General features: G+C 40.7%; 3 protein-coding genes across 6 annotated transcripts in view; all 3 read right to left on the bottom strand.

The window, feature by feature from the left end:
* bnip1a (BCL2 interacting protein 1a) overlaps positions 1 to 2,533 on the bottom strand; it is a 47,016-nt gene extending 44,483 nt beyond the window's left edge. For all 3 annotated transcript variants that reach the window (XM_050041588.1, XM_050041586.1, XM_050041585.1), the window contains exons 1-5: positions 2,406 to 2,533; positions 943 to 1,035; positions 715 to 806; positions 513 to 617; positions 194 to 312 (exon numbers count right to left, since the gene is read on the bottom strand). In XM_050041588.1, coding sequence (XP_049897545.1) covers positions 194 to 312; positions 513 to 617; positions 715 to 806; positions 943 to 1,035; positions 2,406 to 2,486 — 490 coding nt within the window. In that variant the 5' untranslated portion in view covers positions 2,487 to 2,533. The remainder of the gene's footprint in view (positions 1 to 193; positions 313 to 512; positions 618 to 714; positions 807 to 942; positions 1,036 to 2,405) is intronic.
* Positions 2,534 to 3,132: 599 nt separating this feature from the next.
* atp6v0e1 (ATPase H+ transporting V0 subunit e1) lies at positions 3,133 to 5,987 on the bottom strand. Of its 2 annotated transcripts, none has more exons than XM_050043056.1 (4): positions 5,752 to 5,987; positions 5,172 to 5,219; positions 3,637 to 3,760; positions 3,133 to 3,517 (listed from the first exon to the last, which is right to left on the bottom strand). In XM_050043056.1, the coding sequence occupies exons 1-3, from the start codon at positions 5,853 to 5,855 to the stop codon at positions 3,667 to 3,669; spliced, it is 246 nt and encodes an 81-aa protein (XP_049899013.1). In that variant the 5' UTR covers positions 5,856 to 5,987; the 3' UTR covers positions 3,133 to 3,517; positions 3,637 to 3,666. The 2 variants fall into 2 exon arrangements, with proteins under 2 accessions (XP_049899013.1, XP_049899012.1); XM_050043055.1 differs by having other exon boundaries at positions 3,133 to 3,514; positions 5,752 to 5,986.
* A 1,614-nt stretch (positions 5,988 to 7,601) lies between these two features.
* Positions 7,602 to 12,991, bottom strand: rpl26 (ribosomal protein L26). The gene is made up of 4 exons (XM_050042524.1): positions 12,836 to 12,991; positions 11,911 to 12,082; positions 11,679 to 11,819; positions 7,602 to 7,767 (listed from the first exon to the last, which is right to left on the bottom strand). Exons 2-4 carry the CDS (start codon positions 12,076 to 12,078, stop codon positions 7,639 to 7,641), a joined length of 438 nt encoding a protein of 145 aa, XP_049898481.1. The 5' UTR covers positions 12,079 to 12,082; positions 12,836 to 12,991; the 3' UTR covers positions 7,602 to 7,638.
* Between the last annotated feature and the right edge of the window lie 13,213 nt (positions 12,992 to 26,204).

The raw sequence follows: 26,204 nt of genomic DNA, 5'->3' as shown, positions 1-26,204 counted from the left end.
GGAAACCTTAACCTAAGGTGTTTTGTGCAACCGGCCCCTGATCCCCTTTAGTACCTTTTAAATCTGAATCAAACAAGTTCAAGAAAACAATCACAATTTAAGAACTTGGTGCCCGTGGTTTCAGAGAGATAATTCAGGATTTTGCTAGCACACAGTTAAGACGCTCCTTACATCAGGCGTTTCCTTCACTAACCTAGCGATGTCATTGTCTCCTCGCTCTGCTGAACCTGCTGCGCCATCATCCGGCTGATGCTCATTAGGTTCTCCGTGATGTCACTGGCTGACTGAGCCAGCCCCTCTTTGGTCATCTTCCTGAGAACCAGACAGAAAGCAAGACATACAATTGATTTAAATGTCCTTTTTCTGATCAAACGTATATGATAAAAGGACTAGAAGGATGAAAAAACAATGTATTTTTTTCTTATTACAACATTGACAGGATTTAGTAAGTTGTTTGAAAATTCTTTGCCAAGACATAAAGCTGATCCCTGTCTCTGAATGCATCAGCTCACCTCTGTCTCACAGCACTATCTCTTCCATTAAGGAGTGCCTGCTTCTCCATATTGTCTATGGACAGTTTGCTGGCCAGGTTGGCTTTCCTCCAACCTGTCTGGTTACTGCAAAATGAGCCGTAGGCAAAAAAATTAAATCATTAAATAGACATTATTCAATTACAAATATTATTTATACAAGTCAAGGAATGGTGAACATTACCTCAGCATCTGCTTTCTATGTCCCTCCACCTGACTCATCAAAGCTTGCTTGTCCGACTCTTTGTCCTGCTCCATCGCCATCTGCTCAAAATCCTGTCAAAGTAAATAAAACATCACAAATGTGTTCGAAGCAATCAATTATTATACAACCAAGTGCAAGTGGTTTATGTACAGCCTATTACGGGGTTCTGTGATGTTTGCAGAGATGTTCACGAACAGTGTTTCTCACCTGAATCCGCAACCTGAGATTGTGGAAACTCTTTTTCACCTCAGCGTTCAGTTCGGTCAGCTTGGTTTGAGGGCCTGCGCACTCGCTAATGTCCTGGTGAGACATCAAGAAAAGGATGAGAGAGACACATGCATTTATGTTTTCACTGTCAGGTGAAGTTATTGGTATTGACATGTTCCTCTCATTTGTGACAGTAAAGACACCCTGCTGGACGATCAGTGTTCTGACAATAAGCCATCACCGGGAATTACTGTATATAAGAGGTGCATCATTCTGTCAGGTGGGAATAATCCGTCAACATGGGCTACCAAATGTGTTCAAAAATAAAGTAACTCTAGACCTGCAATGATTCTTTTTATTATCAATTAATTACAATTTCCCACAGTCTAAAGAGGCCTGTAAATTCCTTGTTTTTCCTTCTGATGAACAGTAAAAAATGTTAAATGATATGATAAGCAGAGAACAAAGGGAAATTTGAGAATCTGGAATCAGTATATACTTGGAGTTTTTGTTTTAAAAATGACTTCAACCATTAATTGATCATCAAAATCTACCCAGAGGACACCTGGGGCTGGAAAATTGACCGTCCCAAGAGTCAGAACAAAACATGGTGAAGCAGCGTTTTGTTGTCATGCAGAGATATTAGACACGCCGACTCTGACCAATTTTAAATCAAAGCTAAAAACATTCCTCTTTTACACTGCCTACTCCACCCTGTAATGACTGACCTTATTTTTAAACTCAAATTTAAATGGATCATTTTATTTTTGCACCTCTTGTCTACAGTTTTGCTATTTTTTAAATTGTAAATAATTTAGTAATTAATTTTACCTTGGATATCTTTTTCTCTTTACTCTTTTCTGTATCCTTTATTATGTTTTATATTGTATTGCTCTGTAAAGCATTTTGAATTGCCCTTGTGTATGAAATGTGCTATACAAATAAAGCTGCCTTGCCTATCAGTTGTCTGTAATTGACTAATCAATTAAATTCAGCACTAAGTGGCTAAATTATCACAAATACACTATTATTAATAATAATAATAATTTGTGGGGAAAAAACGTGGCAAATAAAGCACGTTTATCCTCCTCCAAATCAGTGTCATTATGACGCCTCATCTTCCAACAGAATGACCTAACGTTACCTTTATTTATTGCCAATTTATGACACTTATAGTTCTGTTTCCTGCTCTTCTGCTCCCAGTTTTAATTTCTCATTTCATATAATTGTCTTAACTTATCCGTAAGGTCATTTGGCACATTAAAGAGATAAGTTGAAACACTTTTCCTCCACCGGCAGCGGAAGCTCCTCTCGAGACAGAGCAGCTCGAGCTGTCGGTGCACCGGCTGACTGATGTAGCATCGATGCTATCACACAACAACACGGTTCCGTTACATGACAAGCTAACACACCAGCATGTCTCGACGTGGCGCTAAGTCGTCTTACCAAATTAATACTCGCACCTGGATGAGAGCTTTGATTTCCAAGTCATATTTGAGTATTTCTTGTTCACATATTCGGACGTGGACATCTGAGGACGCCATGTTGCCAACGTAGTCGGCTTAAACTACGGAAAGCAGGAAGGCTGTTTTGAACTTCGACCGTCGACTTCGACCGTACTAACCGGTACATTTTCTGTATTAAAAAGAGACTATATATATATATATATGCCTATAATACATAATCCTATGCTTCATATAACAAAAAATGAACAGATTTGATACACTTTGAAAAAATGATTTTACCTATATGCACTGAAATGAGACACATTTATACAAAAGTGTTAAAATAACTTTCTAGTCTATTTAATGACATATTTGGTGATGTAATTAAGATGTATCATGAAAATAAAATGCATACATTCTTTACATATTGATATAAAATGCATACAAATGTGCAAATTTAATTTTTTTTTAAAAAAAATTACAGTGGTCAACAAATGATTATTATTGTGTTGGAAATGTTTTAGAAGTTGGGTGTTGTTTTTCCATTCATTGTACTGCCTTGTTGTATCTGTTCTTTATTATGTGGCATACTTTTGGAGGACCAAACTAAATTACCACTAACCGCATGTTAACATAATAAGGAGAAATTATCATATCTACAATGACATTATTGACTTGGAAAATTAAGTCATATCATTCATACTTTAAGTTACATTCAAAAATTAGGCAAATTAGGCAGAACCAATACTCATTATTAGTTTATTAATTAACATCTATGGAATGGATTACATCCATCACTGATATCATCAGACAAAAAAGAGACGGCATCAAACACAACACATGAACTATTTATACGCACGGTCATTCATATTAACAACAGCAATAAACACAATATACATAACGCGTAAGCCAAACAACACCAAGTGGAGGTTGCTTTAATTTAAAGTAAAGCACATTCGGTGAGATCTCTCAGAAGTCCTTTGGAAATCATTTTTGTACAAGGCACCAGTGTGGGCATCACTCAGTAATCACACAGAGACCTGACTTTAAGGCGATTCAGAAGGAATGATCTCTGCGTGAAGTGAGAAGCAGACGTCCATTGGTATGCAGCAGGGTCAGGTCCTTCCCTGCTGGGAGGAATGACAGTGAGTAAGTTTAAAAAATTCAAGCCAAGCAATAAAATACTTAATCTATAGGCTTTATGAGCTGCATAAAAGCTACTGCATCAGCTGTAGGTTCAATAGTTTACCTGCATGGTCAGGAGTCCTGGAAAGGTAGATTAAGGCCAGTGATAGTTCAGGTACCAGATGGTGTCAGCGGACAGAGTAGGCCCAAAGAGTGGGTTCAGCTGGGCGAGCATTGCTATCAGCCAGCTGATGGACAGAGGGAAGATTAAGATAAAGACAAACTTGTACAATTGAAAATACATCCTTCCAAGCTCAGTTATGCAGGCCATTTCTTATTCTCTCACAAAAGATCATTCTGAATTTAGGCCCGCATTTGTGATGAAAAAACATCCAGTTTTTATTTATTATTCTACACAGCGTCAAACTGAGGGCCTTTGGGAAATAACTCCACTTGGCTGCAACACTGTTTTGTCTCTTCTATACTCTTTTACCCATCTAACATGTAACATGACACCATATGCACACTTACAACTACTTGTGGTGTGAATGTAAATAATTGATCACAACAGAGAAACACAATACGCATAATGGGTACTCTTTTTGTTTTATTATTATGATGTAGATTTTCAAAGCTGCAACTGAAAGTGATGTCATCAAATAATTAAAAAATGCCAGTAACAATGTCCCAGAGGCCACGGGAACGTCTTCAACACTCAAAAATTCCAAAGATATTCAATAAAACATACGACAAAGAGAAGCAGCGAGTTACATTTGAGAAGCTGGAACAAGGGAATGTTTGTTAATTTATTTTTGTGTATCAAATTACTGAAATTATTCATGTTAAATGATTATAATCTATCATCTATTCAGTAGCAATTAAAATTTTGGACAGGAAACCATTAAGAGCACATCGCTGCCATGTTCCTCAGAAACTAAATTGTTATGTTTTGATAATTTCATTAATTTTGCCAATTTTAAACTCATTCATAAATGCCTACATGATCAGGCGGTGACACTGTGGTTCCTCTTAGAACTTCTGGTTCAGTGACACGTGGAGCAGCCAATGGGAATTGTAAGGTTTCCCTGTGTAATTCCTCAGCTTTTTTCCGTGTGTTTAATATGTGGAATTCTTTACCTACAGATCTCAAATTGGATCCTGATTTCGATCACTTCAACTCAAACTGAAACAGTTTTAAAGAGGAATCAGTTACGCAGTCATGACTAATTTGGTGCTTCCTATTCTATGGTGCTAATTATATGGATTGCAGTTCGTGTCTTGTATTGTTGTGTCTTTATTTTTACTGTTGTGTGTACTTTGCACTGTTACTTGTGTTCTTGTACCTGAGTCTTTTGTATCTTAAGGCCCAGCTATAGACGGGCATTGCAAATTAGCTTAGACTGTGGTGTGTGGCATTTATGTCTGCTACATACTTGTCCCTATACAAATAAACATTGAATATATAAATAAATAAATGTCAAGCAATTTTCTGTCAATGGATAAACTGACTGACCCTTTCCACAATTTATAATATAGATCTAAATCTTGCTGACCTTCCAATAATTTCATTAAACGTGCTATTTGTGCACACATGTATGACATCTTTTACAACATAGTGTTGTAGAAATCCTGGTACACTTCCATTATGAGGATACTTACAACAGGTAGCAGCATACTGCAGTCAGTACCAGCATTGTGACTATCACTCTGTGGGAATAGAGAAAACATTTAACAGTGGTATAATGAATATTTAACGACTGCATAATAGGTCTTAAACGCATCACAGGCCATTAACAGTGTGATCTCGTGATGCGAGTGACAGGGCAAATAAAGGAAGTTGAATTAGACACATTTTCCAGAGATGGGGTATATATATATTCATGACTTTGTTATTTAAATATCCCGGCAAATACAATATAGATTTGTGATAGAGAGGTGTCAATAACCCCAGTGTAAAAGAGGTAAAAATGATTGAGCTGCCATCGATGTCACGGGAGGAAGTGGACTGTCAAGTTAGCTTCAGTTAGCTAACCGTAACTTTTACCAACCAGCGAGTGAAGTTCATCCACAAGCTTAAACTTTCTTAAACTGTTCATGTAACGATAAGAAACTAAGTTAAACAAACCATCACTACCTTATACACCTGACAGTCAAGGGATAACATGTAATATAATCTTAACTTGGTTAACGTTAGCTCTTTGTAGCCAGCTAGAAGCTAAAGCGAAGCTAACAAACTCACCCTCTGTTTGGTCCTTTGGGGATGAACCAGGGCACCACTCCTCCAATAATGCCCCAAAACAGGGTCACCACGGACATGGAGATCACGAAACGTAGTTCCGCCATGGTGGTGTTTCTTTTTACACCAAAATGATATTTAAAAAGTACAAACTTTCGACTTAAGACAACTTCAGTACCGTCCAGCTGCCAGACAGGGTCCACAGTGTTGAAGTGGCAATGTGTATCATGTGACCAGTAACCAGAGGGAGGAGGAGGAGGGCGAGTGCGGTTATACTTAAAATTAATTTCTAAAGCATATATCTTATTATAGTCTGGCCTTTCTTAAAAGATACAAGGATAATTAAGTCTTATTGCTCTGTAGATTAACGCACTGTTTATTACTACAGTTAAGAGTACAGAGAAACTGTAAAATCAGCTTGTAAAAAATGATTAGGACCATTTTCCTTGGATTAAACATAAGCTGTTCAAAGAATTCAATTTTGACAGACTCTTTGTAAAATCATTTTGCCTTCTGACATTATTTATTATACACTATTTCATTTCGGACTTATAGTAATGAAAAGGTTCAGTCTGTGGGGAAAAAGTGACACCTACTGCTCATTTGTAAAACTACAAAATCACAAATACCAAACAGGCAACACCAGACCTCATGTGACAAAAAATGTTGCACGTCACGACTTTAATCTGATTTCATTTTACTTGTTTTCCTTAAAATGCATGTGGCATTTAAATCAAGTCCCTCAGACAAATATATGCACGCACAAGCAGCATTTACTGTAACTCCTATCCTTCAGGTTCCTGGGCACTCACATCGAGGAGGACCTGTCATGGGTAACAAACACCACGGCACTGCTGAAGAAGGCACAACAGAGACTGTATTTCCTAAGGATACTCAGGATTAACACTGCCTAAAAACTCATTGGCTGCCCTCTTCCATGTCTTGAGGACAATAGACGCTGCCTCAGGAGAGCCCACAGCATCCTCAGAGACCCATCCCACCCTGGTCACCACCTATTTGAACTGTTGCCTTCAGGGAGGCGCTTTAGGACCATCAAAGCAAAAACAGACTGAAAAACAGCTTCTACCCAGAGCTGTCATCACACTGAAGTCTGCACAATCCTGAAAACTTGAATATTCACTAAATACTCTACTGTGCAATATTCCTGTTTTTTCCACTGTTGCATATAATATACTGGGTTCTACTGGTGTTATCCTTCCCTTCTACTGGGACTCACAGACGTGGCTTGCAACAAAACTATTGTAAAAGTGTAAATATGTACACTAGTGTAATTTGTTTTTGGACAGTTTAGTGGTTTCTAGTTTCTTTTTATCACATTTCTATAGCTGTTGTTTTGCTGCCTTGTTTTTAAATTATACCTTTATTGCACTGAAACTGAGAGCAGCTACCCCAATTTCGTTGTACTTGTACAATGACAATAAAGAGTTGTTGACTTTATCCAGGAAGTATCCTTGTATACCATGTTCTCAGACTCCAAGTCCAATATTAGTGAAATTCTGTCATGTTTTTGCAAATATCACATCTGGGTCAGATCAGTATTCAAAAGAAGTTTCTCTGGAAAGCAAACCTCTGCCAGCACAAAAGAAAAAGTTTCCTACCTACACCTTTGGCTGCTACAAGACTCACTTTGAGCACTGCATTAGAACCGAGTGCACCAGTGTTGTTTGGGCTCACAATGATCTTATCTTCTCTGACAGGTGATATACAACAATCTTTAAATAAAGTATGCATGTTTGAAATGTTGATTCCTAAACCTAGAAGTACATTCGACACAATTCAAAGACAAAACCATCCCACCTCCAGAACTAAATGACAAGACAGACAAAGCATGGTCCATTTATACAGTTTATTGATAGCAAAAGATCATTTTCACTCCTGCATCTTCTCAATGGTCTCCTCCTTGTATTTGCCCTTCTCCTTTCCATCGGCGCGAGACTTGGCCTTGCGCTCCAGGATCTTCTTACGGTCCTTGTCCAGCTTTAGCCTGGTGATAACCACCTGCAGAGGGAAGATAGTGGGTTTGTAAACACGTCAAGGAATGCCTCACTGGCAGTGTTACCAATCATGTAAAGAAAAATGCAGCATGTCTTAAACTGATCTGATATCACATCTCACAATATACAATAACATTAAATGTCTACAGCACATTTTAATGACTAGTTACCAGTAGACATTCTGCAAACATTTAAAGTCTGTTGGTCACACAAACACTTCAATCAGTACAAACACACAACACAGAATTAATTGACACAGACACCATCACCAAGGCTTCAGACCTGAGGGAGTAACATGGGCCTTACATGCCTGATAGTTGTTTGGCTTTAGGACAGTTATCTGCTTGTGCCATGCGTCAAAAAACTATGCAACTATGTTTATCTCGGTCACAGCATTACTTATACTGGCATCAACTGAAAGTGACCCACAGCTGTCCCGCTCTCTAAAACACTGATAAGCAACCCTTTCCCCCGCAGATATTAAGATGCCACAACAAGAAAAGTCCCGGTGCAATTAAAACAATAACTGTGGCTGAATTACGTTTAGGTGTGCTGAGTCCAGGGCCACGTGTTGTGCATGCTGGCTTAATAGCAAGGCTTGGCTTACTGGAACTCTACAATGAAATGGAAATTATTGCCGTGTATATGCTATTACATGTAAGCTGACATCACCAGATCAAACTGAACTGCAGTTAGTCTGCAATTCATTTTCAATTTCCAAGGGGCATTATCAACTGCTGTGGATCAAAATGCTTTTAGACCCAAGTGGACAGACCTACAACCAAGCAGAGCAACAAAACATAACGTAGCACTCAGCAACTGATACAGCAAACAAAGTCTGCGTGCACAGATGAGCTGTGATGGTGTTGCACCAATATGTCTGAACAGCTTTCAATCTTTGCCATCAGAATTTGAAAATGGTATTTCAATTTAAAGTTTGACATCAGCAGCAGCCATCTTGATTGCCTCAACAGCGCTTCTCTTAACTAAGCTAGGTTTATGCGTGTCCTAATGTCACTAACGAGGGTGTGCCAGCCAAAATGATGTCCTCACGTAATTTGTGTAAAGTATGAAGGCTCTACAAGTTGTATTGTATCAAGCCCCATAGAGAATTCAATTTCGATTGGCCTCACCTGAGCTGGTCGGCTGGAAATCTAAACATTAAAAAGGGGACAGGCACATCTGCCAGAAAAAATAAAAACTGAACCTGCAGATTTATCTGCCTTCCAGAGTAATGGAAATGTAAAAATGTCTCAAAATACGAGCTGAGCCAAATGTTCCATTGTCCAGTATCAGAACTGCAGTTTGCATTGTCCAGTTCACATGCACCTGTGTGAGCATGATAAAATGCTGCTGTGTAGTTTTCATTAATCATGTCTGGGTGACTGTCTCTTGACGACGAACACACAACTCAGATTCTACAGCTTAACACTACACTACTTGAATTTGATCATAAATACAAATATATCTGTCAGCTGGGTTTAGGAATATTTATAAAGTCTCTCAAGTACAAAAATGGTACGGTGGGGTAAATCTACAACACCTTGTTGGAAAAGACGAACAAACTGGAGGTTTGCTGCAGTGGGTGAAAGAGTAAAACAAAGGGTGCATCCAACAGGTCTTTTCACAGCAGACATTTTGATTTGTCACAGGTGGAAAAGTGCAGGTGTGACTAACAACAATGTGGGCTCCGATCTTATCAAGTGTCACAGTATGCCATGACAGTTTGACAGTGAGCTACAATACCAGAACCCTGAAACTGTAGGACCTAAATGGAAATCAGCCACCATTGATTTCATTATTTACACCTGCGCTTTTTGTGCTGTGACAAGATGTATTCTGTGAAAAGGACCTCTACAAATACTACTTTAGTTAAAAATCTGTACAGTTTTGTTGAGATATTAGTTGTTTGTATGATTCTGTTCTATGGTTTGAAGCTAAATTGTAAGTATAATGTTGTAGTGGACTGCATTATACAGGCATGTCTAATTTGTTTACGTTGTTTATATATATAGATAAGCATAAACGACACTAACACCTCACAATTCAATGTCATGCAAACACTGAACTACAGCATTATAACCTTCTCTGACACCCAACAAAAAAATCCCCATCTTTTCAAAATTCACAGTGGTGCAAGGCTGTTACTATGTATAGCCCATCTTTATCATAAATTCAATACCTGTTAACATTCCCTACTTTTATACTTTAACTTTTCAGAGACCTGACACAGTGACAGAACTGTTTTACATTGCTTCCTGTCTATGATATCTTCAAATATCTTTAAATCTCTCCTGTTCCCAGACTATTTTTTAGAAAGAAATACCTTATCATTACGCAGTTACAAATATGCCATTTTGGCAGAGTAAAACAGTTTACATATTATTTTTTCAATCTGACCAAGTTCATCATGCCTTAATTTGTGTTAATCGCTGTCAGAACCACATAGCACTTCCCTGTTTCTTAGTGCCTTCAAAATTTTAGACAAAACAATTACTAGTTTACCACAATAAAAATTCATGTTGGTGAACAATAAGGCTCAAGTCTGATCATTTGATGATCTCATGGAAATCAATAGCGGAGAAACATTGTTGACAACTGACGGTAAGAATATCGACCACTGTGCCGTTTCAGAGAACTAGAAATCCCTCAAGTAACTGTCTCACACATAATGTATGTAAAAGTGGTGGACAGAACATCAGAAACACTTCTATGTAATGCAGTCCAATACAACACCAACACTTACTACAACTTCAAAGATCATCACAAACTCCAGTCAACACCTTTGTGACAGTGTTAGGAACTGAACAGTATTTGTGTATTACAGATCTTCCACCTGGTGGGGCATGGGGTTTAATTAATGTCTAAGTGTGGTCCAACTTTTTCAATCTAGTGTTGAAAACAACACACAACGGTTAAGTGCTTCTCTGCTGATCTAAGCTCTACTGCAAAATGCTCGCAAGGCCAGCCACACAACATCTGAACGATGATATAGGACCATTTTTCTGGTGCTTTAGGAGGGCAATAAAAGAAAAGCAGGTACAGTTCTCCACAGGGAATTCAGCTTATCATTCAACAGACTGTGATACTTTCCACTTCACGTTGACGAGATGCCAAAAGCCCTTCTTACACAGATCACACTATAGGGTTATTAAATCTCTCCTTTATGCTGCCTTTGCATTTTTACATAGAACCAAACAACGGTGTAATTTTTGACAGCATGCCGGCATCACATAAGCAAAAGAGGCATGACGAGCATGACATGTAACACCAGCGTCTGCCTTTAGTGGCACACATACACATTGACATCTCTTTATAAACAATAACAATGGTATTCAGACTGCAATAACACTAATTTACCATCCCTGTGATATGGTGGCTGACATAATCTACTTTGAGGGCAAGGAGCTTCTGGACCTCACAGTTTTCCCAATTTGCAGACATTTTCTGCTGCTGTTCTTCATTTTTGAGTTAGTTCCTAACTGCTATCAGCTACTTTTTAAATCTCCCACGGTGGGTCACGTGCATGCTATGTTGTCTGAATATCACACCTGTGCCACACATAATCCCGTCCTGCCAACTGTCCCTTTTGTATTGACCTTTCAGTGCCGTTACTACCTCTGATGTTGACTTAAAGGCAAGAAACTCTGTCCCCCGATCACTCAATTGTACCTTTAATACAAAACCTTAAGGTGGCATAACAGCTTGAAAGTCACTCCTTGAAAAAGCAATGTAAACGGGGCTAAAAAGGTGCAGAAACATCACTCTAGTGTGAGTCCTGACACACACATGTTAATATTCAGTAGATTTCCCAGTGTAACCTACAGTGCCTAGCAATATAACATTTTTACACTACTTTCTCATTTCTACTGAGGCAGGCACACCAATTTGAGAACCTATACAACTGTGTCTCACCTTGCTGGGGTGGATGCCGACATGGACTGTGGTTCCGTTGGCCTTCTCTCTCTGCACGCGCTCAATGTAGATGACGTACTTTTTCCTGTAGACCTGCACGACCTTGCCGATCTGCTGGCCTTTGTAGTGTCCACGGACAACCTGTTTGTAAACAACGCAGGCAAGTCAAGCTAGTGCAGCTTACACCTTTTAAGCCGATGGTGACAAATGTCAGCAATTCAAGCAACCTTACCTGGACTTCATCATCTTTGCGGATGGGCATGGACCTCACATTGTACTTCTGACGGAGCTCCTTGGACAGAGGGGAAGACATGATCTTCCTCCTGATGTGTGAGGGGGCATTGAAATGCCTCTTGCGGTTCTTGCGGCGGGAGGATGTGACAAATGGATTCAGCTTCATGATGCTGTGGACAATGGAGCAACAGGGACTATTAACAAGTTGACAGCAACAGTTTCAGGTTAAAAACATTAAGTTGTTTGACGAATATCACTCTCTGAACAGCTAACAACGTGACTCCTGCAAGCTAGTTGCAAGTTATAATATAACGCTCCTCTCTAACCGTCAATGTGAACTTCAACTATCCCGATTAGTTTATGGAAAACGTGTAGTTTCTCTATATACTACCTCCCTAAAACATAGAAAGTAACGTTATGCCACTGACATTGCATCTAACGTCACTTAACACACTCACGTTTACAGTATCAAAGCAGCAAGTTAGCCAGTTGGCTCGGTTGTTCTAACGAAGGCTTCAAAGTGGTATGCTAAGCTAGCAAGTGACGCTAATAGGTTAGCATAATACAACGGACTGACTAGACCATTTGCATTTCTGTGCCAACAGTAACTCTGTTATATTACCTAACGAGTTTCAGACTTAAAAGAACAACCATTAACTGTGAAGAAAGTCGAGTTTGGTCACTAGCACCAGGAATCAACCGCCTTCACTCTCCGACATGCGGATACTGACGGACCTAGCAGGAGCAGCCGACACTGAGGGTTTTTTACTAGCAATCTATCATCAATATCGGTTCAATATTGGCCATTTTTTGATGGTGACAATGTTTACAAGGTGTTTGAACGTTTACAGTGATACACGGTGACAGTACAGTGAAGATGGATGGCGATAACTTTAGTGAAATAGTCTGCCCGGAATTCTTACCCTGCCTTTGCTCCTCTATGGCCGGCGGAAAAGAGGCTCGCATAGTACTTCCGCTGGCATTAGTTCACACTCAAGTCTCGCGAGATGTCAACGACAGTATTAAAAACCACTCTTATTGCAGTAAATATACATCAGGAACATTTACATTTAGTCGTATTGGCATTTTTAACGCTATTGCGTGTGGCTCCAATGGTTAAATTTGACTTATTTGACGATTTAAAAAGATTTATGTTCTTTTAACTACTTTTTATGGTCCTGCATTATCACCACAAGTTAAAGTTCGCAAATAAATTTCACTAGACTCCTTTTCATTCAAATCAAACATTTTCCACTGATTTAATCATCATTTTGATTGATTTATTACACTTAATTTATCCGTCTGCAGTTATAATAACATAATTTTTTTGATCATATTTCAACTTTGCAATAGGAACTTAAAGGTAGGCTTCAATATTATTTTATAACATTGTTTTAACTGTGCAGTATAATTTGTGCAATAATTCAACTATAGCAATTTTTCAACTGTGCAATATTCTTCCCACTCACACTCTCCATATTTTATTTTTTATGATTTAGCCTACATGATTTATAGCTACTTTTACTTCTTATTTCTACTTCTATACCTCTCTACGCTTTACACCAGAGCGACTGTAATGACTCACAATTTCCCTAATAAATGATCAATAAAGATTCTGATTTCTGTGACGCTGCTGTTCATATGAAATTATACCACATGATGGCGCCAAACCCAATTAATCAATAACCTGGTCAGCACTTGGAAACAAGTTTTGTCTATGATTCATCAAGTTTTGGCCTGTGTTCATCACACACTGTTCTGTTGTTATTGCTCCATCACTTTTAGGAGAAAGTGCTTACACTGGTAATTTGATACTACACAAATAGCCTATAACTGTCAATCATACTTACACTAGAAGACAGGCTATGTAAATTATAGGTAGGTTATTATAGTGGTCTGCCAGATACACACAGGAATATCGTGGGAACAACTCAGTCAACATCATCATCTGCGTAACTGTGCTTTAATTATTCTGATAAACTGAGAGGGAAACGCGAAGGGGTGGGGGTGTTTACACCGGCAGACCACACATACGTTGACCTCCCATCTGAGAGGACAGACACGACCCCCTGTCCTGCTCTCACTCCAACAACTACACTGACGGAGTGAACTACCGACACGGAAGCGAAGGTGCGCTGACATAGTGCGCTGTTTACTCCCCGGGCGGCGCGCAGTTTCACCGGAGCCTGCTGCCTGCCTGGCTGCGCTGTCTGCCTGCGAAAAGTGATGCTGTCATAGCCCCCTGCGCCGCGGACAGAGAGCCTCTTTCCCCTCCCGCACCCCCCTGGTTCCTCTCTGGCTTGCTGTCGCGGCGGCAGTGCGGATGTGGAGCCCGCAACGCAACGCTCTTCACCCGTCGGCAAGCATCGGAGGAGAAGATGAAATGTTTTTCCCGTTATCTCCCGTACCTCTTCCGCCCTCCGAGCACCATCCTGTCCTCCACTTGCCACACCGAAGGTAGGGTGGGACGCCGAGGGGGCTGTCACGGGCTGTGAGTTGCTTACTTTGAGCGTGTGACATGAATGTTGAGGGCTGCTACCCTGTCCCTGACACATACAGTGTGCATGTGTGCAGAAGTTAGATTGTCCAGTTGTAGTGCTACTAACCCACTGCAGACGTGTCACAGTGCGTGAAGTTGTTGGAGCCATTCTCAGATGTAGAGATGAGAAAAGAAAGATGCAGATGAATGAGAGGATTTTTTATATTTGTGTGTGTGTCTGGTGCAAAGAGTAGCACTCCTTGTTTCACTCAATCTGCTTTCCTTATAGCCAGAGCTGTCAACACACAGGCCTGCAGCATGAAGGAGACACTCAGTTTGTGGAGTTGCATGACAAGTATCTTACATTTGCCCCTTAATATAGGTTAGCTAATTAATTTAACCCTTTCACACTTTGCTTGGATAACCTGTTCGGCAACATGCATGGGAATAGGCCTCTTCCAGATAATGAATTCACCTGTGATTGACTCAGTTCAGAGGGTGCCTAAACCTTTACCTTGCTATACACACAGTTAGGGTCCTGGAGTTGTGCAGAGTAAAAATATTGAATTGAGTGAATTGACCCCAGCCTCAATTGCAATAAATTAGTCCATAATAGCCGGTCCATTCATCCTTCTGATTGTGCTGTCAGACTGGGCAGCCCAAGAGGGTCTGAGTGTTTGTATAACCAGCCATTTACTAGGTCATAATGTGGAGTCTGAGCCACTGCATTATTTAGTTTTGCATGGTTGCCCTCCTTCCTGTGCGCGCTCTGCCCTCAGCCCTCTGGCACAGGAAGGAAGATAGTGTGTGTGGTACAGTGTACAGTAAAGTATGTGGTGGTCATACAGGGCCCTTCACAGCCTGTAGAGCTGACCTATATACTGTATATATTCAGTAAACAGGATGAAGACATGAAAGGCATTCACTCACTCATGAATGCCGCCGCTCCATCACATCCGGTACCTTTCCTTTTTACAAAGTTTTACTCCCTGTTTTTTCCATTCACGATCCTTCTGAGCAGTTTTATATTGATTGACTATTTAAAATATGATGAAGTGGCTCTTGATTTGTGGGATAAATTTAGACTGCAAGGTTTATTTATTGATATTTTGAATACAGTGTACAAAAGATAACATGAGTGTGACGCCAAATATTAAATTTAAACACAGAAGATACATTCTTGAAAACACTATGAAAAAATAAATATATATATAAAAAATCAAGGGGTTGAAATTCGTTAATTTGGTGTATCTAGGCAGTCAAAAGGATATTTAGGGCTCAAAGTGTCCAAAAGACACTGGATGTCTGAAAGAAAAGGAAAACTGGATATACATATTTTTTCTTTGAAGAGTTGGTGAAAAAAAAGACAATGCACTCAAAATAATGTGTGAAAAATAGTGTAATTTAAAGTAAAAATGTCATAAATTAAGGAATCTAGTCTATAGCTTGGAGAACTTGTGACAAAATGTCATGTCAACAAAGGATTATCTTCAAGGAGCTTCTGCCTTAAAGTATTATCTTTGTGACAACTGGGCAAACTCCATTTAGCAAGACAGAAAGTGAGATGTGGTTAAAAGTTCTGGAAAATGTGAGTAGTGGAGCTTGAAGACTGAAGGCGTATTTTCTTTGTCAAAGTACTGTTTCCAAGGTCAAGAACGTTTGCGCTCAAACATTATCTTGTTCATATCTAAAGGTTATATTTTTCCATTTTAGCAGCTGCTTATGATCTGTTTGAACAAGTCATACACTTACACGTGTCTGTGTGTGTGTGTGTGTGTGTGTGTGTGTGTGTGTGTGTGTGCGTACTATATAGTTGAGAATAATTCTTTGCCACATTAAAAGTAAAGATATATATGATTGTCTAAGTCATAAACGTGAGCTTCTGAGGTCAACAAACACAGCCTTTCTCTTTCCACTCTCGGACTGTCATTCCTTCTGCCCGAGATAAGGGAGTGGTATAATAGAGGAAGTGATAGATCAGTAAACATGGAGCTGCAATGCTCAGACAGCCACAGTAATATGATACATGATCTTGCCTTGCTCTCTGTATGGAGAAATATGAAACAGTTGTACTCAGAAAGCGAGTGGGAGATGTTGAATCTCATGCGCTGGAGGCCAGCGGCGTGTGATGACACAGCACACGACCTTTGAAATGTGATGTGTAAAAATGACACAGGCCGTCTCTTCCCGCACGCCATCCACTGTTTTTGTTGAAGTGTTTCAAAAATACGAGAAAGTAGAGGCCCGTCATGTTTCTGCATGGAAGGGCCTCAGTGTTTGTTTACGCTTGTGTTTGCACTTCCTGCAGTGACCTTGTTACCGTGCTCTGCCTTTCCATTAGACCTCCTGGTCTTGAGGAGGCTCGTCGGTGCACCGCTGTAGTCCTTGTTTTTCCTCTCGAGCTCCCCCTCCCCTCTCTTCGACATCTCCCAGCATTCATGTCCGGCCCAGCTGAGCCGAGTTCACCCCAGGGAAGATGAGTGTGCAGTTACCATGTTAGCAGAAAATACATTATATAAGCCTCGTACTGGACCATATTCTCTGTGTGTGTGTGTGTTCTCTTTGTTTATCTGGGCCATAGTGGGGAGCAGTGTGCCAGCATCACTCGGATTCACCTGAGTCCAGTCTCTGAGGGATACACAGCCAGCTTTTGACTGCCTGTGTCTTTTGAAATGTGTGTGTGTGTTTGGGCCTCTGTGCAACTCTGAGTCTCACTTGATTTTTTTCTGCTCTTGTGTCCCCTGGTGTTCTCCTTTTTCCCCATTTCACATCAATCTGTCAGTTCTGGTGTGATGGATTAAGTCTTAAAGGTTTCTGATGGGTGTGTGTTTGTATGTGCGTCTCCCTTCTGCTGTCTTGTGTTGGAGTCAGGGAAAAATGGTGCGTCCCCAACTGACACCTCGCCACATCTCACGCTGCCATCAATCAACACAGCCAGTTCTGCCTCGTCGTCCTTCTTCCTGTTCCTTTGGCGTCTGAGGGCAACTGTGCAATAGATTGTTTAGGTGTGACACAAAAATAGCAGAATAGAGTCGTGAATATTTAAGACTGGATCTATGACAAGAACATCTTTGTGCTTAAGGACTACAGTTGACAATTGTCTTGTGCTGTGCTTGTATTTGTGTATGTGTATCTGTGCATTTTGCATTTTTACCCAGTTGTTTTATTTATAAGAGGAGCAGTGAGCTTGTCATGGCGGTGCCTGAGGGGGACTTCTGTCGGCATTTTGTCAAAGCATGACACTGAGTTGAGGAGTTTGGTGGGTGAGGAGCGAAGCGTGTGCTGGTGTGTATGTGTGCCGTTATCATACATCCTGCTGTGTTGTTGTTATCCTGACAGACACCCACTTCACAGCTCAGAACACACTCCTCGTAGCCGACCCGTCCTTACATGCCGCCGGGGACAAACACCCTACATATACACACACACACACACACACATAAGGCACCCACACACTCGTACACGTGACTGTTCTGTTTCGGTTGGGTCAGCTTTTCTGTGCAGAGGGTATAAAGATGGGACAGCGGGGGAACAAAAGGGTGCTAGAAAGGATACCAGAAAGGGAGGGAGAGGAGATGAAGTGGTAGTTCTTGGAGTTGTCAGCCCAACCCGGTCCATCCTCCTCTTTATACTTTACCACCGTGACAAGCAAAATAACATGTTGAGAAAGGAGAATGTCCTGAAGCAGCAGAGACAGAGGTATCCTGATTTTTAGTCTCTATGGGTCAAGCTTCAGAAAACATTGCCTGTTTTCATTCCCAGGTCATCAAATACTGATGCCTTGTCACACCCCTCTGTGAGTGATATAGACACCGAAGGCACCCTTTTGCGTCTTTATGAGATGCATCGGGCTTTCAGTTAACTACAATGTGAACCTGTCCATGGAACCTGACCTCTAACTCACCTGGTAGAGTATGCGTCCCGTATAAACTGAGTCCTTTGCAGCGGCAAGGGTTCAATTCCAACTCATGGCCCTTTGCTGCACATCAACCCACCCGCTCTCACCCACCTTTCCTGTGTATCTACAGCTGTCCCGTCATGAAAGGCAAAAAACACTGCAATATTTCACACTGAGACTAACTGATGTAATATTAAGAGCAACAAACGTGGAAGGATTACTGAACAGGCCCACCAGACACAGGCCCAGGGGCCCAGAGTGTCAGGGGCCCCCCTGGCCTTCATGTGCAAAATGATTCTCACTCCGACCTCGTCACATATTGATGTTTGGTCATGGATCTTCCACATCCTGATATGATGTGAAAGGTACCCTGGGTGCGTTGGTTGTTGACGTTCTGGGACGCCGTGTCAAGTTCTGCCTGTTACATGTATTGTCTTCTTTCAAAATACACTTCTGTTTTCACAGGGAAAGTTACTGTTTACATAAGGTCTCTTTCAAAATAAGCACACTACGTCGGTACAACACCACAAATTGACTTTTTTTTCCCTTCAACAACAAATATGGTTGGGTTCAGGCAACAACAACACATTGGTTAGGTTTAGGAAATAGGAGCAGGGTTTGGCTTTATAATCTTACAGGACACAAACAGCATTCTTCTGGGAGAAAGTTGGTGGTTGTTGGACCCATCTACCACCCCTCCCATCCGCCCTACAAGGACTTTCGGCGCCTTAAATTTCATTCTTGTCCTGCTGCAATAAACTATAACGGCGACAGGCCACGTATCATGCCAACATTAAAGGATGTGTTTTTTCATCAGTGTCTGACACCGCAAATCACTGCCCAAGCACAGGATTTCGACGACTTCGGAGTGAGACCATTTTGGCAAAATGTCATTCACATTAACATAATCTGATTGGGAAGAGACTCAAAATGACCACAAAATGATGTAAATGAACTTGAAAGAGAGACTACAAAAATGGGCAAAACAACCACAGAGACGCACAGTGTGACCAAAAAGACACAAATGACCTCAAAGAGACACAAAACACAAACAAAGTGATACAAACCTCGAGGTCTGCGTGTCCTGCTCCTAATAAGAACAGGTGGTGGGGCCTCTTGCATATCTGTGCCCACGGGCCATTGTCTTATGATCTGCCAATAGTAAGAAAGTCCATATGGGGAGGGAGGGAGGCAAGTGGATAGGTCAAACAAACACAAGACTTTCACCCAGGAGGCCGCTGTTTGTGTCCTGTGTGAAACCAAAAGTCAACATTGCGTCATTGAAACGTTATATAACTTACCTACAGGTTCACGTAGTTACAATACTCACATGATGTATTTTCACAAAGTTACATCTAACCATAACCCTGTAAAAAATAACTTATAACTTATTTTTACCCAAAACATTGGTGTTTTTGTCTAAACCTAACCAAGTAGTTTTGTTCCCACAACCAAACGACGACCATTTCACAGTGTTAACCACGTGTTACAACGCGTTTCACCCAGGAGACAGCAGTGTGTCATATACAGACCCTAAAAGGTGCCCTGAGGTGTGACAAAGTGTCAGTATTTGATGGCCTGGGAATGAGAACAGGTTGCCAAACCCTGGACCCTATACATTTCCCATAGCGTAGCTCAATAGCACCCTTTGTGAGAGATCTGCCTGGTTAATGCCCGTGTCCTTTAAAGTCCACTCTTAGTGTTTATAAGACAGGCTTTCTGTTAAAAGTTGCCCCAAGCTGCGATCACATCACTGTGACATCATCTGGGTTATTTCCTCAGACTTTAGAAAGCTCCTTCAGAGCCATAAGAGACATTATACAACTGTCTTCACAGGCTGAATAGTACTCTTCATGACAAGTAAACTGAACTTGATGTGTGCGATTGGTAGAGTGCCTCTTTTAAAGTGAAATACACACACACACAAGCTCCTGTGACAACAAACATCTGCTCTGCTGAAGTGCCCTAGAGCAAGACACTTTCATGCCTACTAGCTTCAGGTTGTCTTCTGCAGCAGAGCTCGTGGTGTAGCTGGAAGAAAAGAGAATTTCTCTTCAAAGACTAGGACGACAAAATGAGAAAGTTGTTTCTGTTTTTGGAAAGGATTGTTTGAATTATATATTTATTTATAAGTGACTTCTCCTTTTTTTTCTAAAATGTGTTTCACTTTCATTGCTCTCTTCAGCATCATTTCCAGTGGTAGCAGGCATCTGTTTTTAGCACACAAGCTCCGATAAACCTACTGTACGATCCCTGCCTGTACCAAACACCAGCAGCAAAGTTAATGATGAGCTGGTGAACATAGTGGAGCCTTTAAAAAACCAGGTTGTGTAAAGAGGCAAGTGTTTGCTAACAACTTTTCCATATCAACTGTATAAAATGATGTGTCATTGTTGTGTTTATAGCTTGTTGTGATGCCCCTAAGTGGCCAAAATGTCAGTTACTACCATTTTAAACAAACATATCGGTTGTGTTTTCACTAAGTGATGCACTAATCCAATGAACTTGATCAGTATCGGTGCAGATATTGACCTTACTGAACAGTCATTTATCAGTCAGATGTAACCCATCCGGTCCATATTAATTAAGTGGTGTTTTCTACTCCCAGTGATCATAAGATTGTAACAAAACAAGTTTATAAACCTTACACTAATCTAATTTAAGATTTAATGCGTCTGTAAGGAGTCACTCCTCCTGTTGGTCAGGGTGTCTGTGTGATAGGACCTTGGCACTTGTTCTGCCCTCCTCACTGGCATGTGAAAAGCAGCGGTTGGCAACTACGTGTGTATTGCATCAGACATTTGCAATACATGGTCTGCAGTACAGTGTGTACCCTCCTGAGGCTAACAGGGGAGTTAGCAGTGACATGGGGATTGTCCAGTCCAAACTGGAGCAAAAGGGAGAGAAATGCAGTCAAACTGTCATGTTTAGTCATGTAGGTGTAAGATTAGGAAGGGTTAAGTTCAGCTTCTGCTTTAAATTTAAAGGAGCAGTGTGTGAGATTTAGGGGGATTTAGTGACATCTAGTGGTGTAGATTGCAGATTTTAATCAGCTGAAATTTTCCTGATTAGAATTTATTTAGTGTTCATCATTCAGGAGGTTTTATCTAGGAGCCAAATTATCAAGTCTCCTCTCCAAAACAAATGGACTAGGTGATTTAAACTGTTAAAAACACTTAATAAAGCAGTTTTACGTCACAAATCAGTGTTTCTACGATGCTCTTTGGCATGTTGGAGTTAGCTGAGCACCTGCTAATGTGTGCTCACCTTTTCTCCTATAAAGATCCAGTTATTCACAGATCTCTTCTTCTCCAAAATAAACTGACCAGGTGACTAAAAGCAGTAAAAACACTGAATAAAGCAGTTTCACATTTTAAAAATGTGTTTTTTCGACATTTCTTTTTGCAGAGGGACTTCTATGGTGGCCATAACGAAAGTTCGAAGGGCCCTATCTCAAGCCAGTGTTTTGTTTTACCGTTCTAGGCTACTGAAGAAACATGGTGGTGCAACATGGCTCTGTAGATGAGAACCAGCTCCCTATTTAGATATAAAAGACTCATTCTTAAATGATGAAAACACAGCGATTCTTTTTTTTTTTAGGTTATTATTCACAAAAAAAACATACTTAAAGGGAAATTTCGATTTATTTCAACCTGTCTCCTATTGTCCTAAATTTGTTTCAAGTGACTAGTGACGAAAAATAATAGTTAGCATGTTAGCCGTTAGCCTAGATACAGCCGGGGCGCATTAGTAGCGTCAGACCTGTTAAAACGTAATTGAACGGGCAACCTTCAAGTGCAAAGTTAGTCCACTAAACAAGCTTTTTCTCCACAAAGACCGCCTCATATTGTTAGGATAAATGTCAGAGAACATATAGAAAACGACATGTAAACGTGTTGTCTTACCTTACCGGTGTGCTGCCATGTTTGTTTATCATCTAGCTCTGCTTTCCAAAGCGCGGCCGAAATATCGCGAGAACAAGCAGTGATCTCATAGCGTGCCTGAACAAGCAGCAACAGCTGGAAGGATACACTGACGAAGAGCTTCGTGAAATTGAAGAACGGAGGAGGAGAGAGAGAGAGGCGCAACAGGTAGAGGACGAATGGCTGCTGCAAGGCTGAGTAACTCTGGAGATTGGTGGTGTACCTGTGAATGCTGTGCCCCAGTGCCCACACAAGAGGAATGCCTCTGTTGCAAGGAATGGGACCGGTTGCAGCCTTATTTTCAAGGTCTGGATGTGACCGAGGACGAGACACCTCCACCTGGAGTAACGTTAGTATCCAGCTGGGCTTTATCTAGAGCTGGCGAGATATATTTCGGCCGTCCTTTGGAAAGCAGAGCGAGAGGGATAAACAAACATGGCAGCACACAGGTAAGGTAAGACAACACGTTTACATGTCGTTTTCTATATGTTCTCTTTTAACAGGTCTGACGCTACTATGTGCCCGGCTGTATCTAGGCTAACGGCTAACATGCTAACTATTATTTTTCGTCACTAGTCACTTGAAACAAATTTAGGACGATAGGAGACAGGTTGAAATAAACCGAAATTTCCCTTTAATATATTACTTTCGGTTGCCATCAATATATCCCACTAAATCCACACACTGGACCTTTAAATGAGTCTGATATAGTTAAGGTCACGCTAAGAGGACATGAGAGAAATGTTCCTAGCAGTTACTTCCCTTTATTGAGCTACATGATCATGTGACAAACTGGAAAAGGTGCCAGAATGTTTATATTGATGAAGTACATTTCTATGTGCTATATCATATTTATACTGAAATAAGATTAAAGGAAACAAATGGCAGTCTGAAGGAAGGACGTCAATGTAAAACCTGCTCTGGAAAATGTGAGCAGCATTATAAAATATAGGTGGCGTATAGTTAGTGGGTTAAAGATTGAATCCCACTAAGTGTTTCTCAGGAGCCTATGGGAACTGAAACGAACATGACGTTCTCTTCCACAGCGAGACAAAAACATCATAACATACCAGCCTCTTTCTCACACAGCTCTCATCCGCAGTCTCACTTTACCACAAACACTTCCTGCCAGGTCTCCCCAGTAAGCCTACATGAAAACAAGGAAAGAAGTGAGCAATTACAGTATCACTGAGACTCCCTTTGCTCCTACAGCCTCACAGGGGGCAGCGTATCATTACAGCAAACACAGTGACGCAAGTTTCACTCTACTTTCTCTATCACTGTTTCGCAATATGTAAGAGCAGCATAAATGTTCCACCTGTGGCCAGTAAGCTGACGGTGAGCCTCAGTGTTTGAGCCCCTTGTGTTATATGGCATCGACTTTGCTCCTGGTGGGAGCTATAGAGCCAGACAAAGAGGCTCCTTATCGAGCTGGACTGCTGGGCCTTTGCTCCGGCTGGCAGGCTGCAGCACAGAGACAGAGGCTGCTACTGGGATTGGGGGTATATATAGAACATCAGGATGAGCTTCCTCTTTCTCCCTCTCCGCCCATCTGTCTCTGTGGTTTTATAAAGGGTCCTGATGAGTTGAGTGAGACAGGTTCGCACTGCTGCAATAAAACCCTTTCATTAAATCCTGAAGTGCATCTTGTATCATTTGCCTCTTAAAAAATAATGCAGCAATGAAAAGTGACAGAGTATTATTCCAATGTGATGAATTCTTAGATTAGTTTCGAGGCAACAATGGTTTGAGTGCTCTCTTTGCTTCTGTGTTAATCTCTATCCTGTTTTTGTTTTTCATATAAAACCTAAATGCTTAAGATGAGACAAACCCAGGTTTAAGCATTAGCAAGTGCTCAGCATACCCAGGTGACACAAGCAGATTAAAAAAAAAAAAAAAAGTTTTTGTTTGATCGCAATCCTTTTAAGTTTTGTGGATTTCGAAGAACAGGGTAGCTTGGATGAAACTTTAATGAGGTTGTGCAGCAGTAGAGGAGAGGATATACAGTTGATAAGGAGAACAAATGGTGCTGGAGATGATAAAGTGTGACAGTAATTTTACATATTAATAATTAAAAAAACAGAGCTTTAAGCAGATTTATGTGTATTTGAACTGTATTTAGATTAGGTTACCATTTGGTGCGTGGAAAGATAGAGGAGTAGCTCAACTATTTTGGCCTTTGTGTTTAGGAAGTAAATAAACACAGAAACAGGATCACAAGTTGGTGTTAGGCTGATCTTTAAAGGGAACTTATTATGCTTTTCCCTATTTTGTGTCTTATGATAGTGTTACAGTGAAGGATGTTCATATGAGATAAACATAAGTAGAGACAATCTCTGTGAGCAAAAACCTCAGATTTTCATTTTAAACACTTTGTTTCCAAAAGCTTTTTCCTACTCTGGCAACGATGTCATAGTGTGCAAGATTTCTTAATATGATCGTCTGCCTCAGTCACGCTACTGCTAGTGTTGACTGCTACAGGAAGTTACATGCAAATATCAGGGAAACATGTGGTTGCTGAGGTTCTAAATTTATCCCCGGTTTCAGATCATATTCCTACTAGAACATGTCCAGTTGTGTCCAGTGTTTCATTGGTGATTTTTCATGATAGAAAGTGCAGCTACTTTTTGTCACAGTCATTCCCCAGGTGCAACTACACTGCTAATGTGTATGTATCTACATGCTAACACCAGGGAAATGTGATCATGGTTGCTGTCGTGGAAAATTATTAAATATGAAAGTGTAACAAAGTGCCTCAGAGTCCTTCACTGTCTGCATGCAGGCATGCAAAGAAGCTCCAGGGTGTCTGAAGGTTAAGATACTGTAAATTGAATCATTGTTCTGCTGCTTTAAGTGTTTGGCGATGGCTGTGTTCATGCATATTTTGTAGCCTACCAAGATTCTCTCTGACATCAGATTTGTGTTGTATTAAATATATATTCAAGTAAGATCAACTGAGGCTCATTGAGTTTATTTTATTATTCATCAATATGAAGACTGACCAAGAGAAGTTTTTCCATGTTAGTTGCTGATGTTATTCATTTCTTCCCGATTTTGGATCACATTCCTGCTGGAAACTGTGTTTAGAAGCTTTCCTTGTTTGTTTCTTTACTGTAAAAAGTGTTACTATTCTCCATTACAATCATTCCCCAGCTGCAAGAAGGGTGTGAGGACTTTGATTCGGAAGAAATGGAAATACTGACCAGTCAGAGCAGAGTGGCCTTTTCAGGAGGGGGACTCCAACAGTAACTAAAGCCCAGAATTTTGGCTCAGTGCCTCTTACCTGGAATGTGAAAAAATCATCAACATGGGCGGAGCTTGACATTTTGTGTAAAAGGTACAATCGCAGAATTGGGGGACAGAGTTGTCTCGCATTTAAGCTGGCAATAAAGGTAGTAACAGTGCCAAAGCAACGTCAGTATAAAAGGGACAGCCAGCAGAAAAGGACCATGGACGGACAAGTGTGATGTTTTGACATCCTGTTGGGTGTGCACCCCGACCCCTGGAGATTTAAAAAGCAGCTGATAGCAGTTATGGCTAACACAAAGAAGAAGAGTAGCGTCTGAAAATGTACGCAAACTGTGACAACAATAAGCTCCAGGAGCCCCTTACCCTCTGAGCAGATAACAAGATCAGCCACCATATAACAGAGACAGTAAACGATTGTAATTGCCATGTTATGCCATCGTTATTGTTTATACAGCGCTGCCGACTCATATGCAACATGTCACAATAGAGGCCGACGCTGTTGTGTTACACATCACACCTGTCATGCCTCTTTTGTTTCTGGGTTGCCAACATGCCATCTAAAATCACACACTAGAGCGACACAATGCTGCCGTCATTTGGTTGTGTGTAAAAATGGGAAGGCAGCCCTATAGTGTGATCACCGTGTTAGAAGGTGAATACAGGTGTTCCAGCTCAAACAGTTTGAGGAAAATAAAGTGTTTTTCATAAAAGCATGTAAACATGTCCAAGAAGTAACCTTAAAT

The sequence above is a fragment of the Epinephelus moara genome, chromosome 4 (genome assembly GCF_006386435.1).
Source record: "Epinephelus moara isolate mb chromosome 4, YSFRI_EMoa_1.0, whole genome shotgun sequence".
Lineage (NCBI taxonomy): Eukaryota > Metazoa > Chordata > Actinopteri > Perciformes > Serranidae > Epinephelus > Epinephelus moara.
The sequence above is the reverse complement of the archived record's forward strand: the minus strand, read 5'-3'. Positions and strand labels throughout refer to the sequence as shown.

Excerpts from the sequence above, each read along its gene's own strand:
- atp6v0e1 (XM_050043056.1), bottom strand. The coding sequence starts at position 5,855 with ATGGCGGAACTACGTTTCGTGATCTCCATGTCCGTGGTGACCCTGTTT. Across the intron at positions 5,220-5,751 it reads CCCAAAGGACCAAACAGAGG|AGTGATAGTCACAATGCTGG; the intron begins GTGAGTTTGTTA and ends CTATTCCCACAG. Across the intron at positions 3,761-5,171 it reads GCAGTATGCTGCTACCTGTT|CTGGCTGATAGCAATGCTCG; the intron begins GTAAGTATCCTC and ends TCTGTCCATCAG.
- rpl26 (XM_050042524.1), bottom strand. The coding sequence starts at position 12,078 with ATGAAGCTGAATCCATTTGTCACATCCTCCCGCCGCAAGAACCGCAAG. Across the intron at positions 11,820-11,910 it reads GCAAAGATGATGAAGTCCAG|GTTGTCCGTGGACACTACAA; the intron begins GTAAGGTTGCTT and ends GTTTACAAACAG. Across the intron at positions 7,768-11,678 it reads TCGGCATCCACCCCAGCAAG|GTGGTTATCACCAGGCTAAA; the intron begins GTGAGACACAGT and ends TTCCCTCTGCAG.